Source organism: Ctenopharyngodon idella, chromosome 17, assembly GCF_019924925.1.
Source record: "Ctenopharyngodon idella isolate HZGC_01 chromosome 17, HZGC01, whole genome shotgun sequence".
Classification (NCBI taxonomy): Eukaryota; Metazoa; Chordata; class Actinopteri; order Cypriniformes; family Xenocyprididae; genus Ctenopharyngodon; species Ctenopharyngodon idella.
Window position 1 is genome coordinate 14,554,478 of NC_067236.1, and position 18,704 is coordinate 14,573,181.

Consider the following 18,704-nt stretch of genomic DNA (forward strand, 5'->3'; position numbering starts at 1 on the left):
TGAATAAAACATGAGGATGACATTTCAAAGGTACTTTTATTTTAAGTAAATGATGCTCTTTGTATCGTCACAAAGTGTGATGCAGAAATTATACAAGAAAATAAATAACTCAGTAGGCTATAAACCTTTTTCTGAACCATAATTTGGGGAAATATATCCAACATTTTCTTCTGTTAGTTACTGAGTGACTTTAAATTGAGGTTTCCTTTTCAAGCATTTCAAACATATCAGAAGCTAAAATCATTGAAATACAGTACTTGCAGTAATACAAAGCAAATAGAAAAGCAGTGATCTAAAATAACCAGTTGTGCATTTTACATGATTTTCTTTTTAATATAGTCTGTTTGACACAAAAGAAACACCTTGTTTTTTCTTGATGAATATAAACGGAGCAAAAATCATGTACATGAATAATTCCATTTCCATCAGAAACAAACATTAAGTGGTCTGAAATATCTTTATTGTTCCTCCAAACCATCATGAAGATCCAATTTTCATAACTCTGACAAAAGCCGCCCAGTGCATAAAAGGCACCATTCAACCCTGTGACCCATGACAGAACAGGACAGGAGTGCCATCAGAGTTACCATGCTAAAACAAGTATATTATATTACACACATACAGATATTTCATTTGACCCAAATCTCCCCTCTTTAGCACTCTTTCATCTCTTTTCAATTTCTTTTTCTTTATTTACTGTAAACATCAAAATCATCCAAATAAAAAAACGTGATAATGGACCGATGTGATGCCTGCCGATCAGTAGAGTCACATTCAAATCCTTCTCTTATTTGTAGGTGGAGCGAAATGAAAAATAAAAACAATACAATACAACAAAGGAAAGAGCCAAAAACCGTGGCCGCTACATCCTAGGCTCAGCAGAGTCGTGCACCGTAGCCAAATGTCTGTTTAATAGCGTGGCAGTAATACCTCTGCCAGCCATCTCGTGTTCGTTCCTCTTCACTCTCAGGAACTGCCCGACACTCAATCTTTAACTCCGTCTCATTACCCTTGTCTGTGAAAGTCAATGTCACCGTCGCATAGTGCTCTGAAATGAAAAGGACAGACAGAGAAGGTAAACAATGTGCCGAGACAATCTGCTAGACATTTCTCAAAGTCAACTGTCACAAGGTAAAAGAGAGAGCCGATAAATATATTTATAATGTAGCATGCATAAACAACAACATGGAATTTCAGACTCAAATGGTAAGTATTACTTCTTCTGCCATATAGTGAACTATACTACCTCTCAAAAGTTTGGGATCGGTAAGATTTTAAAAGGCATTTCTTATGCTCACCAAAGCAGTAAAACACAGTAAAACAGTAATATTGTGAAATATTACAATTTTAAAATAGCTGGTTTCTATTGTAATTAGGGATGCACCGATACCATTTTTTAAGGGCCAAGTACGAGTACCAATATTTTTTTTCCTGGTACTCGCCGATACCGATGCCAATACATTTATTAATTTCTCTCTTTTTTCTTTTTTTTTTTGGTGCAATGTTGCAGTTTTCTGAGCACAACACAGTGAGACTAATGAATGTAGGACAGCTTCTTTATTATTACTCTAATGAAAAAAGTAATAATTTTTATGTGCTTGTCACAAACTTAAAGAACAAAAATTTCACAGTGTCCAATAACCTTCAAAGGGCATAATTACCAATATATATAATTGTTGTTATATAAAAAGAAATTTACAAACAATACAACAAATACTATATAGATACAAATTAAATAAACTTGTTTTTCAGATACAGTAGGTTTATTTACCATGTATACATTTATTTAACATCTTTTGTTGTTTTATTAACATTAATGACAAATATTTAATTAGGCTATGGTCCCTTTAAGACCGAATCCATGGATACTGACACATGTCCTGTTTTCACCCAAATGTTGTCGTCCACTTAAGCCATAACCTACTGTATTTACACGAGATACTCCACACAATGGACATTTTGACAACTGTGTGCATTTGACCATTCAGGCGCAAGGAGAACTGAGCACACGCTGTCTGAGAGAACTGGGATCGCGCGCAAGAAAGAGAGAGAGCGCTTCTGGTCTGTGTCATTCAGCGTGATTCCGCCTATCCCACCTTCACTAATCGATAACGAATTGTGATTGAAAGCATGCAGTTCGCAATGTGTGGGTTGTCATTAATAATTTGAAGTTTTTCCACACCCCTGAGGCTGACATTGTTTTCCGCTGCTGCCGTTGGTGTCTATGTGCATGGGAAATTCTGTCAGTTACGTCACGTGAGGTATCGGTCTTTGGTATCGGGGGTATTTTTACAAGTACAAGTACACAAGCTTGGTATCGGTGCATCCCTAATTGTAATATATTTTAAATATTTATAATTTATTCCTCTGATGCAAAGCTGAATTTTCAGCATCATTACTCATTTCAACATCATTACTCCAGCCTTCAGTGTCAAATGATCATTCAGAAAATCTATTCTAATATGCTGATTTGCTGCTCAAGAAACACAGCTTATTATTATCAATGTTGAAAACAACATTTCCAGTGTTCATACCATTCTTCCCACACTAATAGCTCATTTGTTGCTATAGTAAGGACATCCTTACTATAGCAACCAATATGTAGATATACTGGATACTGAATAGACAATCTAAACAAATGTATCTGATTTCATAACTTGCAAAATGCCAGTGTGGAGAGTCAATTGTCTGTGGTGTGAACAAAGCTGGTTTAACTTACCACAAGGCCATGAGTTGAACCTCCATTTCATGACTATCTTCTGCTCAGGTACCTGTTAAACCCACAGTACATGTTTTCAGAAATCAAATCATAATTCAAACATCACTGAATGTACTTTTAGCTGAGCTGATTATTTACAGTATAGCATCTCCTGTTTTGCTTTATGTAATTGGAAACTGAAGTCTCACCAGCTCCTGAAACTCTCCATTCACGTGTCCGTCCAACAGCCGAAACTTCCCACCTTTTTCAGCCTCAACCATGGCACCACTGCGTGTGAAAGCCTGAACCAACTGTAACACACAATTTGACATTCCTCTCAAACAAATGTAATCACTAATGAGAAGTGATTCAATAAGAGCCCAGAGAGTCTCATTATAGTTGAGATGCTGTAGTAACTAATGGCCTATCAGCTGTGGTGGTTGCAGAAGACTGACCTCCTGATTGAGAAACACCCTGTAAAGCTCTTCTGGTGAGGTGAGGAAAGTGTCCTTTAATGAGAACTTGCAGGTGGGGATTTTTACCCCTGTGTTGGAAGGAGGAGGAGCAGCGCTACATGAGCCAATCTAAAAACACACAATTACACACAAACGATGAGTTTGAACCAATGGATCTGATGAATTAAAGGGTTAGTTCACACAAATGAGATTTGTCAATGCTTCAGAACACAAATCAAGATATTTTAGATGAAATCCAAGGTTTCAGAACCACACATAGGCAGCAACGTCACTGCACCCTTTGATGTTCAGAAAGGTATTCAAGACATTGATAAAATAGTCAACGTGACTACAGTGGTTCAACCTTAATGTTATGAAGCGACGAGAATACTTTGTGCGCAAAAACAAAACATTGTTCGGCGTTCGGACGTAAACACGGAAGCACTGCACTGTGTTCACTACATCAACAGTGTAGGAGACTGACAGGAAAGAGAAAAGATTGTTGATTAAAGTCATTATTTGTTTTGTTTTTGCACACAAAAAGTTCTCGTTGCTTCATAACATTAAGGTTGAACCACAGTAGTCACGTGGACTATTTTAACAGTCTTTACTACCTTTCTGGACCTCAAAAGGTGCAATGATGTTGCTGCATATGTGTGGTTCAGAAACCCTCGAATTTCATCAAAAATATCTTAATTTGTGTTCTGAAGATGAATGAAGGTCTTACGGGTTTGGAACGACATGAGGGTGAGTAATTAATGACAGAAATTTCATTTTTGGGAGAACTAACCCTTTAAGCTCGTTCAGCTGCTATGTGGACGAATCAAATGCTTTGAGAAATCACTTATGTTACATTTGATCGCCACATTAGAATAGATCTGTCATTCTACATCAAGCCCGACTGATTTTCAATAAAGCACATATTAAGGTGAGCAGATTTCAGAAATAGAAACCAGGGGCATTTTCTAGTTCAGTGGTCAAATTATCATTGAAATATCAATTATCTATGAATTTAAAAACAGGGATAATACATTTTTGTATGTTTTTTTTTTTTTTTTTTTTTTTATTCTTGTGGGTTCCATATACTATTATAATTAATTATTATAATGTTTCAAACTGACCCTAACTGGTTTTAATACAATTCACCCAAAAAAAAACCCCAAAAAAACTTAGTAGCCACTATAGTTGGTAACCATTTCAAATAGCAGAACAGATCTGAAAAATAAACAAAATTACAACTTTAACTTTTTTATTTGTATACTTTCTAATTGCATTCAATATTTTATTTTCACAAACTGTGAATATACAGTATACAGGTGATTTGTGTACTTATGTATTTGTGTACATACACCACTGATTTTTTGCAGATGCCGCTTGTTTCAGATATTTTTCATTTGAAACAACTCAACCATGTGGCATAAGTGTTGGTCAAATACTTTTTGGAACTACTGGATAACCTACACATCGAATTTTGAAGAAAATCGAGACACTTTAAGGCTCACCTGAGTTTTGCTTGTCTTAGTTGTTGCCTGGGCTGTTTGCTGTTTTGTCACACCATTGGCTGTGGGCAGGATCATGCCCTGTGTGAACTCTACAACAGATAATAACAGATTATAGCAACCCACATCCAACAGACAACACCGCAACAGAAATGTTTCTAAAACGCTCATGCATGCCGTCAGTTTTGACATCTCAGTGAGACGTACCTGTTTTGAGGAAGCCCACATAGCTGGCCAGCGCTGTGCGAATTTTATCGGCTCCCTCCTTCCTCATCAGAGAAAGCAGCGCCGTCTCAGGCTCATCTTTACAAAGACTCACATTGATCTGTGTGACCCCGAAAAAAATACTTAATATCATCACTCACATAATCTATATACTCAGCATGGCTATTTAATTAATCACATCCGACAACAACAACAAAAATATATACTTTTGTTTCAGATACTTCAGATCAGTGCTGCTTAACCTTTTTGACTCCAAGGCCCCCCACTGTCCACAAGAATTTTCGAAGGCCTCATGACTTTTCCAGTTGTTTGTGATTTACTAAGGATTAAGGATAAGGATTTTTAAAAATATATATTTTTACTCACAATTTCTAATACTTTGGAGCTTGGCTTAACTAGAAAAATGTTCAGTCATTATAAAAGTGCTCATGGAGATTTTATTTACAAGACATTTCCAGGTCTAGAATTCAGACTTTTAAAATGAGGCTTCCATCATATATCCAGGCTATCCAAGGTAATGGGAACACTGGTTCTTTAAAAACAACAAGTGAACTAAAAGAAATATCTTTATTTTAAATAATTTTAGGTCATCTTGAGGCCCCTCTGGAAGTTTGCTTAAGCCCCCTAGTGGGCTCCGTCCCCCTAATGGAGAACCACTGCTTTAGATTCTCTAATTCTTCAATGTTTAAAGAGGCTATATGTAGAATTCAGAAACCCTTGTGATTAGCGACACCAGTGGCCGTTAAGTGAACTGCAGCCAACAACTTATTGCTTGAGCTTGTATGCGTGCAGACGTTACATACAAGAGACTGAACATGATTCAATGCCCTGATATACTCCCATGAAGTTCCTTTTCATTCTTCGATTATTTGTAAAAATAAGTGGGAAATACCACTGGAGTGATATACAGTTGACAAACATCCCAACACCATCCACACTGCTGAGAGCTACGTTTAAATGAATATTTAAATATGTGCTGCGCTTTCCTCTCAATAACAAAATAAACAACAAAAATGACTGTGGTGAGAAAGCAGCAGTTAAAGAATCTGATCATAGCGATGTGGATGTTTGCACCAGCTCTGCAATTCACCAGCATCATGTCGACAGATGAGGTAATTAAAATTACACTTGATAGTTTAATTTATAAAGTATATTTGAGACTAATTATATATATATATATATATCTACCTATGTGAAAGTATAGTTTGAATTAATCCCTTTTTTCTTTGCATGAATCATTGACATTACAGTACAGAATGGCTCTTTCAGCATTATCCTGAACATTAAGCATTCATTTCATGTGTCAGAGAGGAAGAGAGGCTCTCAGCAGCGTGCGTAAATGTCACATTGTTTTGATTTTCCAGGCAAAAACAACCCAAGTCCTTCACATAAAAATCAGTCTACAGGCTCTCACAGACAACCTAGGAAGTCAGGGAAGGTCTTGGATTTTAGGTTTCGTTACAAGGTGTTCAGACATTGGCAATAAAAAAGTGATTAATACATAAATTCTTACATATAGCCCCTTTAAATAAATTGACAATGTTAACAATACACACTGCTATAGTAGTCTTCTGTAAAATCTTCAGCCTGGTGATGCTACAGTATATATAAAATGCTATGTGAATTAGTTAACTTACATCAAGGTCGTCCATGTCATTTTCATCTGAAAGGTTTGGAACTTCAATGTTCCCCTTGTATTTGATGCCTGATTTTGATGTCCCTGTACAAACACAGACAGCTCAAATCGTGTACATGAATATTAAAGAAAATATTAAAGCCATTTTGTTCCGATTTTTTTTTTCTCTTACATTTTGTGTACATATTTCCTTTATTTTCTGGATTGTAATAAAGAGACTGAAAAATGAGTATGGATGGTCATTAAAACACTGATAAAACTACAAAGCTGGTGGTGGCCTAAGACTTTTGCACTAAAAAAAAAAAAAAAAAAAAAAAATTATATATATATATATATATATATACACACACACACACATACACAGTGCCACTTGAAAGTTTGTGAACCCCTTGCAGAATCTGTGAAAAATTATAGAATAAAAGAGATAATACAAAATGCATGTTATTTTTTATTTAGTACTGTCTTGATTAAGATATTTTACATAAAAGATGTTTACATATAATTCACAAGACAAAAAAATAGCTGAATTTATTAAAATGACCCCGTTCAAAAGTTTGTGAACCATTGATTCTTAATACTGTGTGTGGTTACCTGGATGATCTACGACTGTTTGTTTTGTGATGGTTGTTCATGAGTCCCTTGTTTGCTCTGAGCAGTTAAACTGAGCTCTGTTCTTCAGAAAAATCCTCCAGGTCCTGCAGATTCTTCAGATTTCCAGCATCTTTTGCATATTTAAACCCTTTCCAGCAGTGACTGTATGATTTTGAGATCCATCTTTTCACACTGAGGACAATTGAGTGACTCAAACACAACTATTAAAAAAGGTTCAAACATTCACTGATGCTCCAGAAGGAAACACAATGCATTAAGAGCTGGGGGGTGAAAACTTTTTGAATTTGAAGATCAAGGTAAATTGTATTTAATTTGTCTCCGGGAAACATGTAGGTATCTTCTGTTGCTTCCAAAGGGCAGTACTAAATGAAGAAAATTAATATTTAAACAAAATAAGAAAAATTTGGACATCTTCATCCTGTTAAAATGTTTTCACCCCTGACTCTTAATGCATCGTGCTTCATCGTGCTGGAGCATCAGCATCAAGATGGATCTTCATCATGCTGGAGCATCAGCATCAAGATGGATCTTCATCGTGCTGGAGCATCAGCATCAAGATGGATCTCAAAATCATACAGTCACTGCTGGAAAAGGTTCAAATATGCAAAAAATGCTTGAAATTTGAAGAATCTGCAGGACCTGGAGGATTTTTCTGAAGAACGCTGGGCAATTTAACTGCTCAGAACAAACAAGGGACTCATGAACAACCATCACAAAACAAACAAAAAAACAGTCGTAGATCATCCAGGTAACCACACACAGTATTAGGAATCAATGGTTCACAAACTTTTGAACGGGGTCATTTTAATAAATTCAGCTATTTTTTTGTCTTGTGAATTATATGTAAACATCTTTTATGTAAAATATCTTACTCAGGACAGTACTAAATAAAAAATAACATGCATTTTGTATTATCTCTTTTATTTTGTTAAAATTTTTCACATTTTCACAGATTCTGCAAGGGGTTCACAAACTTTCAAGTGGCACTGATATATATATATATATAGTATATTATATATATATATATATATATATATATATATATATTCTGTTTTTGGAATGTTGTTCATCCCTGGTGTAAATAAATCCTTTTTTAATTCAAATCCTTGTTTTCATCAAATATTTGCTCTTGGTGTGTATAGGCCTTGAATATGACCTAGAGAAAATCGAAGTAAATGTTTAATTGAACCAGTTTAGTTTTCATAGGACTTGGCTTTAAGCAAAAATCAGTATTTAGTGTAACTTCGTGGACTTCTTCCAGTTTCTCAAAGAAGAAACTCTCATCAGATTTTGAAAGTTTTCTTGGCCTTCCAGTCCTTTTCCATTCCATTTAAAATTAAGAGAGCCAATTTCCTGCTACTGCTCAAGTGTAAGGGGAGGTCACTAAATACTTGCCACTCTAGCCTATAAAAAATGTTTTTCTGAATTTTTTCTTCTGCATTCAAATTTACTGTATTTTCTGGTTATATTATAATAAAGAAACTGGGAAATAATTATATATGGTCATTATTTCATTGCTAAAACAACATCTAATAGTGGCCTAAGACTTTTGCACAGCATTTCTTTTCCCAGTGAAACTAACTGGGAATAAGATATCCGTTTTGGTTGTGTATGTTATCGCTATTCCCTTTACCCATCTGTTGACAGAGCTGACACTCCACCTACTGCATAAAAAAAAAAAAAAAAGAATATGTATATATAAATACAAGGTCAAAATAACATTATATATTATTTTAATTATTACCATTTGACCTTGTATTTAGCATTAAAGTACTTTCTCATGTTGTTCTTGGTGGGAACAGACATAAGTTAGCAATAACTGATCCACAGTTATTCCACACATATTTCCTCACCTGTCCAGGCAGCCTTCAGATTCCACTCATAGAAGAATATAAGCTTCCCTTTGCGATTATTGATGGATGCTTCTCCCTCCACCTTGCTGACCTCTGTGATCTCACACTTGCCTTCTTCACTCTCCACACACAATCCCATGAGCAGCTCCTTCAGCTTTTCCGATGACCAGTTTGTGGCGTCCCTTTCCGTCCTAGTAATAAAGCACATCCAATGATATTACACCCTTATTTTGCAGGGCTCAATGCTACGTTTTTTTTTTCTTTTTCTAATGGTCCAATTTGCCCAGTGGTTCAGATTTTTACTCGCCCTGGCAAAATTTTCACTGATCCCAGTAAACAAAAAATAAATAAAGATTTTTCTATGACTTGACCACTAACCAGTTGTTTGTAGTTACTGTACACAGATGTGGATGATGATATAAGAAGACAAAATGTCCTGAGATCTACATCCATTCAATGGGGAAACTGTTTAATGAGCAATACCTTGCTAATAAAATTTAGTAATGGAAAGTGACATTTCCAGGCCTTTTATGAAAAAAAAAAAAAAAAAAAAAAAAAAAAAAAAAATCAAAATTCACAATAGTAATATTTATTTCCAGATTGAATGTGAAACCCTGAGAATTGGTTCTTGACCAAACCTTGCTTCAATGTGACCGTCTTGTTAAATGGTATTTCCTGATGAGACCACGGTTGAAACTAGGATCTACAGTATTTGTTGTCAACTGTAAAAAGCCATTTAAACTTGTGGATGGATTTGCTGCCAAACGCCAAGAAATGGTAAATGCGTCAGATTCATCTAGACACCGGCATAAGCAGTGTTAACCTAATTAACCACCTACTTCAACATTTAACTAGCTCTAAGAAAACTGAGAACATCTCTTCCTCAGTATTATTCAATGTCCACGCTGCCTTCCGCTGATGAAGCCGAGACACTACAAGATCAGAACCGAAGCGACTTGTCAGACAATAACAGCTGACAACCCAAGAAATAAAAGAATAAAAACAAGATTTTTGTCAAATTTCGTCGACCAGAAAGCCGTCGCATGAAGGATGCGGTAAAAGCATGGCATGAATCAACTTGTAACGACGCTAATGGTCCACTAGCCAGACATCAGAATAAACACCGAAACAACAACAACTAGAACTTTCTCGGTTGCAAGGAGCTGTTCCATTGCCATAACTATATTTTCTTCGGTTGAGGGTCTTTGTAAGGCAGTTGATTCAAAGAGAACAGCACGGGTCAGTGGCGAGTGTTCTTTAGCATGTTAGCATCAAGATGGCTTGAGTAAGTGAGCAAATGTGCCGGCTGGCTCTCACCAGTGCCAGTTGTTGACGTTTGTAGCATCCGCTCTCTCCTCCACGATCCAGCGAGGGTCTCCTTCTCCCCACTTCGCCATACTGACTTAATACAGATATTCCGAATCTTGAATGAATTAAAACGTGGAGTCTGGCAGAATGTGCCTGACACGAGTGAGCTCTCGCTTCTGGAATCCTCTCGACTGCTGCCTCTGGTTTTGTTGCCCGTAGAAATTACTGGAAACGGAAGTCGCGCGCAAAGCACTCCGTGCTAAACACAAGGCTGCTTGAAGATGATTCCGCACGAGCATGTTACACGTGAGCTAGGATAAATGTGTTGTAGATGTAGTTCTGTTTGTTGGTATTTTAATAGTTTTTTTTTTAAACATAAATGATGGCAGTAGCATTGTATTTAGCATATTTAAAAGACCTTCTGAATTCTGAAATAATTTAGTTAGCTGAATTCAATCTGAAATGTATATTCGAAATGGTAAATAGATGTAGCTATATGTAAGTGGCAGATCTGAAAATACGGACCTTATGCACTGAATTAACCTACACATGGTGACTTCAACAGAAAAATGCGTTCTCACACACTGAATTATGCTAAATTGCGCATTATTAGCGAAAATACAATTACACATGCCTTAAGTGTGTGTAAATGCATTTAAGGAAAATTAGTTCAAAAATATAATTATTTACCACTACTCTTATTGCATCAATGAATTAAACATATTCATCAGTTGTTGTTGATACATTTCAATTCTAATGTATGTTGATGTTTATCACGTTGATTTAATGTTAAAATGTTAAATCTGATGTGTGTGCAATGGCAAAAGGGACATTAGAATTAGAATGGAAGTGAATTAGGCTCAGACAAAAAGCTGAGTTTCTGGCTGAGACTGATTTTTGACCATTACGCCTATAATAGAATAATACATAATAAATAATAAAACATAATTCACTTAATTGCTCAACTGTAACAAGTAGCCAGTTCTGACAGTAAACCACTATTGGCAGCACACAGATTTATAGATGACAGTTCTGTCATGAAGTTTGGCATGATTTCAGAAAAGCCAAGGACAAGAACTACTAATATTGCGACACAAAGATAAACAAAAACAGATTTTGGAAAGTGCTGTTTCTTTTTAGCAACATTTAAAACAGAAGAGAATCTTCAGCAGTTTCACCTTATTTTTTGCAGCAGGTGAGTTTCAAAGAAAGGACATTATTTATCATGTTAAGATTGTGTGTGTGTGTGTGTGTTAGAGAAATGAATGACATTACATTATGTCTTTTCCATTTATAAAACAAATTTTTACCAACGGATTACAATTTAAAGTTTTCTTGTACACTAGATTGTGAGTCAGTGCAAGCAAGGACTACAGTGCAAGAGCAACAGCACCTAACGTGTTTAGTAGTCTGTTGAACAGTAGATGTTTCAGTATATGGACACATTCATTGGATGTGTTTATGACACTGAGATCACTCACCCTCAGCTGTTTTCTTCTGCGCAAAGGCACAATGAAGTTCCTGATTGTGGCTGTATTCGTTGAACTGTGTCTTGCCCAGCACAACCCAAACACCAAACATAATAGGACCTCCATTGTTCATCTGTTTGAGTGGCGGTGGGCAGATATAGCTGAAGAATGTGAGAGATACCTGGCACCAAATGGCTACGGAGGAGTTCAGGTATGGTTGCATTTCTTATTGAGTCTGCTCTATTTTTAAGGAACAATAGGATAAATGTGATGTTTTGAACTTTTAGAGGAGTTGTTTATAGAAGGTTATGAATTATGAAAGGTTATAAAAGTGACAAAATGTCTTTGATTTTACAGATCTCTCCCCCCAGTGAGAGCATTGTGGTGACCGATCCTTGGCACCCTTGGTGGCAGAGGTATCAGCCAATCAGCTACAATTTGTGCTCCAGATCAGGAACTGAGGAAGAGCTGAAGGACATGGTCACACGCTGTAACAATGTTGGGGTATTGCAAAAGTACTGTCCTATCATTTTTACAGAAAAAAAACTGACAGCTGTGGTTGCCAGAATAATTCTGTAAAAATACAGTAAAAATGTAAACATATTTACAGAACAACCTGTACATTTTACAGTTTAAAACTGTAATTTACAAAATACTAATACTAATAATTTAATTTGGTAAATCCAAAGGCAATTTTTTGCTGAATTAGCAAGGCCACGCTGTAAAAAATAAAATGCTTTAGTACAGGCAAAAAATTACATACAGCACCTTTACAGAAACCTTAAGAACAGTGACAAATAACAAATGTAAAAAGATGAGCTCTTAACATCACACAACAACACAACAAAAGTTGGTAAAAAAGTTAGTTTAAAACTAAAGTCAGCAAAATAATAACCTATAATAACCTAGTCACTGCATAATTTATTAATGCTTCAGTGCATGCTGGGAACTCACAAACCCTTAAAAGTTCAGCAATATTGTTCAATTTGAAAGTCTTTTGGTTCTGACAACTGTGTTTGTCTAGTTGGGACAACATTCTGTTGGTCTAACATGGGTTTTTATGTAGTTTAAAGAAACTCACTTATAGTATTTGTGACTCAAAAGGTCCTGTAACCTGGAAAATATGTAGTTGCTTTCTTTTACAGAGTGTAGACAGAATCTCCATTGTCTGCTTTGCCACAGGTGAACATATATGTGGATGCAGTCATAAATCACATGTGTGGAGCCTCTGGTGGAGAGGGCACTCACTCCAGCTGTGGATCATACTTCAACGCCAACAAGGAGGACTTCCCTTCTGTCCCATACTCATCATGGGACTTCAATGATGACAAGTGTAAAACTGCCAATGAAGAGATTGAAAGCTACAACGACATTTTCCAGGTTCTTAAAAAAACAAAACAAAACGACAACTTAAAATTGCCTTCCGCTGAAATAAAAGTCAATGTGAAGTCAACAAGATATGAAAATTCACCCTATTTATTGTATAAATGCATGTTATTAATCTTGATGTGAATGAATAATTTGTGCGTATGTTTAATTTTTTTATTCCAATCAACAACCAATGGATAGGAGCAAGCCCCTGCCCTACATTAGTTTACATAGTTTTCTTTTTCTTGTTTCACTCGGATGTATGTTATAATACGGAAGAAAAGATCTGTTGCTACTTCATTGCGAATTAAAAAATTTCCTAAATTGATAATTGAAAATTTGCAACAAAAAATAAGTGATTTATACAATTTATATAAAAATATTTACTTGGTCTAAATATAAATATTTACTTTTGAATTGCAGTCAGTTGAGAAGTCAAGTCACATTTATTTAAATGGCGCTTTATCCAATACAGATACTCTGAAAGCAGCTACACAGTAATTAACAGGAAAATAACAGTGTTAGTTGCAAAATTTATCAGTTATGAAACAACTTCAATTTCAGCTGTAAAGCAGCTCAACAGATGATAAGTGTCATTTTCAGCTTAATTTAGTTTCATTTCGGTTCAATATCAGTGTCATTGTTGCAAAGCTCTTTAAAACAAATTTAAAGGTGCAGTAAGTGATTTCTGAGAAACAATGTTGATATTTAAAATCAACCCAAACAAACACACAACTCACTTCATTGCTACACCCCCAAAATGCTCAGTTCTCAGGTCTTTGGTCTCTCCAGCGCTGGAAAGATTTTCTAATATTAATGCAGCTCCAGAAGCTGTTGCCTGATCATAAGCCTTCTTTTCCCAATGATATTCCTCAGACCTTTTATCTTTCGTAATGTCTCTCAGCCATCTCTCTTTCTACAGTTTCTTCAGTTCAAATCTCCCTCTTGCTCACTCTCTCTCCTCCCCCATCATAAGTGGACACACCCCCTACTGCTGATTGGCTGAAGTGTGTTGTGGTGCTGGTCCGATCCACTTTCAACAGCGTTTCTCAGAAATCACTCACTGCACCTTTTGTTTAGCTATAAAGTAGCTCTACAGAAGACAATTGTGTCTTTATTCAGCTCAGTTTATTTTAATGTTGATTCAGTATCATTGACAATGTTGTCAATGATAACATCATTGACAACAGTGATGATTTAGCTATAAAGCAGCTCTACAAAAGACAATTGTGTCATTCAGCTCAAGTCAGAGTCAAATTTTGATTCAAAGAAAGCACATTATGGTATAGTTACAGTATCTACCAGCAGGGGGCACACTGCTCAAACTAATGTTGGGTGCACAGCACTACAGTAAGCTTATCACCCTCCATATTTTTAAAGACTCATAGTTTCTTGTTTTCTGTTGTGTTGGTGCATGCTTTTCATTAAAAGGTTCATTATCATCCCTGACTTTAATTACAATCCACAAACTTCAATCCACACTAGCGTGCTTCATAGTTGTGTGCGCTAGAACCCTGGTTTCAGTTCCCCTGCTAGCAGTTCAACAGGCTATTTTTTGCTGCAGTAATTTTAAGACTTGCTGACTTGTTGATTTTGTGTTGACAGATTAGAGATTGTCGCTTGGTGAGTCTCCTGGATTTGGCCCTGGAGAAGGACTATGTTAGAGGAAAAGTGGCTGAATACATGAACAAACTGATCGATATAGGTGTGGCTGGATTCAGAGTAGATGCTTGTAAGCACATGTGGCCTGGTGATCTTATTAATGTCTATGGCAGACTCAAGAGCCTGAATACCACTTGGTTTTTACCTGGCACCAAGCCCTTTATTTATCAAGAGGTATCACCATCTCATCCAGACCAGAGTTACTTAAAATGGTTGTTAAAAGCATTAACACATTTATTTTTTTTCAGGTTATAGACATTGGTGGGGAAGCCATTAAAGCCAGTGAATATTTTGAACTTGGAAGAGTGACAGAGTTCAAGTACAGTGCAAAACTGGGAACAGTCATTCGTAAACGGGACAAAGAAAAGCTAAGCTATCTCAAGTATGCAACAGTAACCTCTATTATTACGATGCTATCTGGATAATTTGATGCTGATTGGTCAATCACAACATTGAGTGCTCATATATTTTTGTACATTTCACTGTTGTCCATGGCAATATACCAGTGCTATTTTAATGTCTCTCATATGTCATTCATTTAATTTTACGTCTCTCTTTTCATACCAGCGCAAGTGCAGAATAGTTATTTGGGGCTACTTAACAACTGTTGCGATGTCAACTGCTAAAAAATAACTACACTGTTCATTCATAGCGAAACTAATCTGGATTTCAGATTAGTACTAATATATCTTAATACTGTTACAGTGTTTGTCTTGTTGCTAGGCTGACAGTTTTTTTTATTTAATGATCTCCAGTATATTTCTTAGGCAACTGAGCATTATACAATTCCTTACAGGGTCCCGATTACCATGTATGGCTTTATTTTGCAATATTTACCAGCTTACTGTAGACCATATGTAGTGATATCTTCAATTTTTACATAAATATAAGTGTTACACTTAATGACAATGGAACATTATTTCACCCACATTTTGACATTTTATTCACCCAAAACTTATTTGAAACCTTAAAAGTAGATGTTTTACTTGCATTTAATGTGCTTTCTATGTATATAAAACCACTTTTGTAAATTTCTATTTTATGTGGACATCTAAATGTCTTTGACCCTCATAACTTTGAGAGAACCTTTCCAGAAAGTTTTAACAAAGTTCTGGGAACGTTCCCTTTTAGATGGGTATGATCATGCACAGCAATCTTTTGTCTTCGAAGAGTTATTGAAAGAGTTGTTTGAAACAGTGTTTTGTCTTAGGAACTGGGGAGAGGGCTGGGGTTTCATGCCCTCTGATAAAGCCTTGGTGTTTGTGGACAATCATGATAATCAGAGAGGCCACGGTGCTGGTGGAGCTTCTGTTCTGACATTCTGGGACTCTAGGTAAAGTATTTTGTCCAAGAACGACGACTATTCGTACTGTGAGTGATATGTTGACAAAAAGTGTATTTTGCAGGCTTTATAAGATTGCTTCAGGGCTCATGTTGGCTCATCCATATGGTGTCACCAGAGTCATGTCTAGTTACCATTGGGATCGACATTTGGTGAATGGAAAGGTCAATACTTAAAATGATTACATTAAAGACTTATATTTGATGAACCCGTGTGCTTCACATTACATTAATGAATAGCGTGCAACAGGGCTAAGGGCGCATCAGGGTAAATCCCCTAAACCACTAAATGGCACAAAAACTCTTGTTCAAGTTTTTCAATAAATGAGGATTATGTAAAAGTATAGTATTTGAGGTATAAAGCGTCCCTATGGTTGGGTTTAAAAGCACAATAATTGGAGTAGTGAAAAGCATTTTCCTAAAGGTGTGCCTTTAGCCCTGTAACACCCAATAGATTATTTCATACCACACAAGTCTATATAAAACCTGAACAAATAATGTTTTGGTGAAATAAAACACAGGATAAGAATGACTGGATGGGCCCTCCAAGCAATGCCAATGGATCCACTAAGCCAGTACCGATCAACCCAGACTCCACCTGTGGGGACAAGTGGATATGTGAGCACAGATGGCGTCAAATCAGGTGGGTGTGAATTTTAGTTTTGCTGGACACATTTTCCTGAATTCACTGTCAAATCCCAGAAATTGTCTTGCTCTATTCCCCACCCCAGGAATATGGTGATTTTTCGCAATGTGGTCAATGGCCAGCCTCTCTGCAACTGGTGGGACAACGGTAATAATCAGATCGCCTTTAGCCGCGGCAGCAAGGGATTCATTGTCATCAACAATGATGATTGGTGAGAAACTTGCAACACTAACCCAAGAATAGTGAACATGTTAAATGTGTAATAATACAAATTTAGCATATGATTAATTAGGGTTAGTTCACCCAAAAATGAAAATTCTGTCATTTATTATCGTTTCAAACCCGTAAGACCTTCGGTCATCTTCGGAACACAAATTAAGATATTTTTTTTTGAACCAGGTTGAACCACTGCAGTCACATGGACTATTTTAACAATGTCTTTACTACCTTTCTGGGCCTTGTAGTGGTAATAAAATTTCTGTCTATGGAGGGGTCAGAGAGCTCTTGGATTTCATCAAAAATATCTTAATTTGTGTTCAGAAGATGAACAAAGGTCTTAAGGGTTTGGAACGACATGAGGGTGAGTAATAAATGACAGAATTTTCATTTTTGGGTGAACTAACCCTTTTAGTCGGCATGGAACGGAAGTTGTGATAGTCTTTTCTTCCCTATTGTGATGTATATCAGAGAGAAACGGCTTCTCGAGCTAGGAAATTTTTAGGGTGGGACTTGATTTTGTCCATCGAGAATTGATTGGATGGTTGTGGTTTGCTATTGCTGTGATCTCATGTGAGTGACAGGTTGTCCCACCCTCGCACTGAAAAACATGTCATCAGAGAAGAAAAGAGATGTATGAAGCCCCTGGGACATGGTGGTAGAAAAAAATGGGAGAAGGGAGGAAAAATTATATGTCAATGCTTTGGGGTTCTCACACATTTTTTGCATTCCCCTGAGAAACTTTGCGTTCCTTCACAAAAATGTTGCGTTCCCCCGACAAACTTTGCATTCGCTCGCAAAGAACTCAAAAGGTTTGCGGGTTTCTCGGGGGGAACGCAAACATTGTGTGAGTGAACACAAACTTTTTCAGGGGAACGCAAACATTTTGTGAGCAAACGCAAAAGCATTGATTTAAATTTTTTCCTCCCATCGCATATTTTTTTTTCCATCACCATGTCCCTTTAGCGACTCCGTAGACTTGTCACTGCAAGAGGGAGGGGAACCTATTAAAGATTACAAGAGCTTATGAATTTTAGAAAAAATAATGATTGCACAGATAAATCATTTATAATAAACACTGCAATATTCCACACTCTTAGAAGAAAAGGTTCTGTATAGAACTTTAAAGGGTTTTGTCATGTGCTTCATAGAGAAACTTTTAGGAGTTCCATTGTGGAATCATTTTATGGATTTAGTTTTAATTAAGTAATTTAGTTTTAATTCATTTTTAATTTTTATGAAGGAAACAATTCGTAAACATACTTTATCACTAAAAAAAATAAGCAAAGTGCCTAGCCTATGCAGACATTTTAGACATTTCTCCTTATACAGAACCTTTTTGGCATAAAGGGTTCATAAAAATTGAGTCAAGAACTCGGAAGAGTTCAAGAACCTTTTTTCCTAAGAGTGCATAAAAAATAAGAATCGTCCATTTTGATTCATGGTAAATTTAACTGGATTTGATTAATGCCCCAGGCAACTGAATGTGACGCTGAACACTGGCCTGCCCGAGGGCACATACTGTGATGTCATCTCTGGAGATAAGAGTGGGGACAGTTGCACAGGGAAACAGGTGTCAGTGGTTTCTGATGGACGTGCCACTTTCCACATCAGGCACACAGAGGAGGATCCATTCATTGCCATCCATGCTGACTCGAAACTGTAGATTCACTTAGAATAATCACAATAAAGCAGAATCACTAAACTCCAACAGTG

At 36.4% G+C, this 18,704-nt stretch overlaps 2 protein-coding genes across 3 annotated transcripts; one reads left to right on the forward strand and one right to left on the reverse strand.

The window, feature by feature from the left end:
• Positions 1-17: 17 nt before the first annotated feature.
• ahsa1b (AHA1, activator of heat shock protein ATPase homolog 1b) lies at positions 18-11,173 on the reverse strand. Its single transcript, XM_051867616.1, has 9 exons — positions 10,296-11,173; positions 8,979-9,169; positions 6,515-6,597; positions 4,860-4,977; positions 4,656-4,744; positions 3,154-3,282; positions 2,908-3,009; positions 2,720-2,771; positions 18-1,048 (listed from the first exon to the last, which is right to left on the reverse strand). The coding sequence occupies exons 1-9, from the start codon at positions 10,373-10,375 to the stop codon at positions 876-878; spliced, it is 1,017 nt and encodes a 338-aa protein (XP_051723576.1). The 5' UTR covers positions 10,376-11,173; the 3' UTR covers positions 18-875.
• A 153-nt stretch (positions 11,174-11,326) lies between these two features.
• amy2al1 (amylase alpha 2A-like 1) lies at positions 11,327-18,699 on the forward strand. Of its 2 annotated transcripts, XM_051867608.1 has the most exons (11): positions 11,327-11,481; positions 11,794-11,966; positions 12,113-12,259; positions 12,938-13,135; positions 14,729-14,959; positions 15,034-15,167; positions 15,996-16,118; positions 16,192-16,291; positions 16,648-16,769; positions 16,858-16,983; positions 18,465-18,699. In XM_051867608.1, the coding sequence occupies exons 2-11, from the start codon at positions 11,799-11,801 to the stop codon at positions 18,652-18,654; spliced, it is 1,539 nt and encodes a 512-aa protein (XP_051723568.1). In that variant the 5' UTR covers positions 11,327-11,481; positions 11,794-11,798; the 3' UTR covers positions 18,655-18,699. The 2 variants fall into 2 exon arrangements, with proteins under 2 accessions (XP_051723568.1, XP_051723569.1); XM_051867609.1 differs by lacking the exon at positions 11,327-11,481 and having other exon boundaries at positions 11,775-11,966.
• The last annotated feature ends 5 nt before the right edge of the window (positions 18,700-18,704 follow it).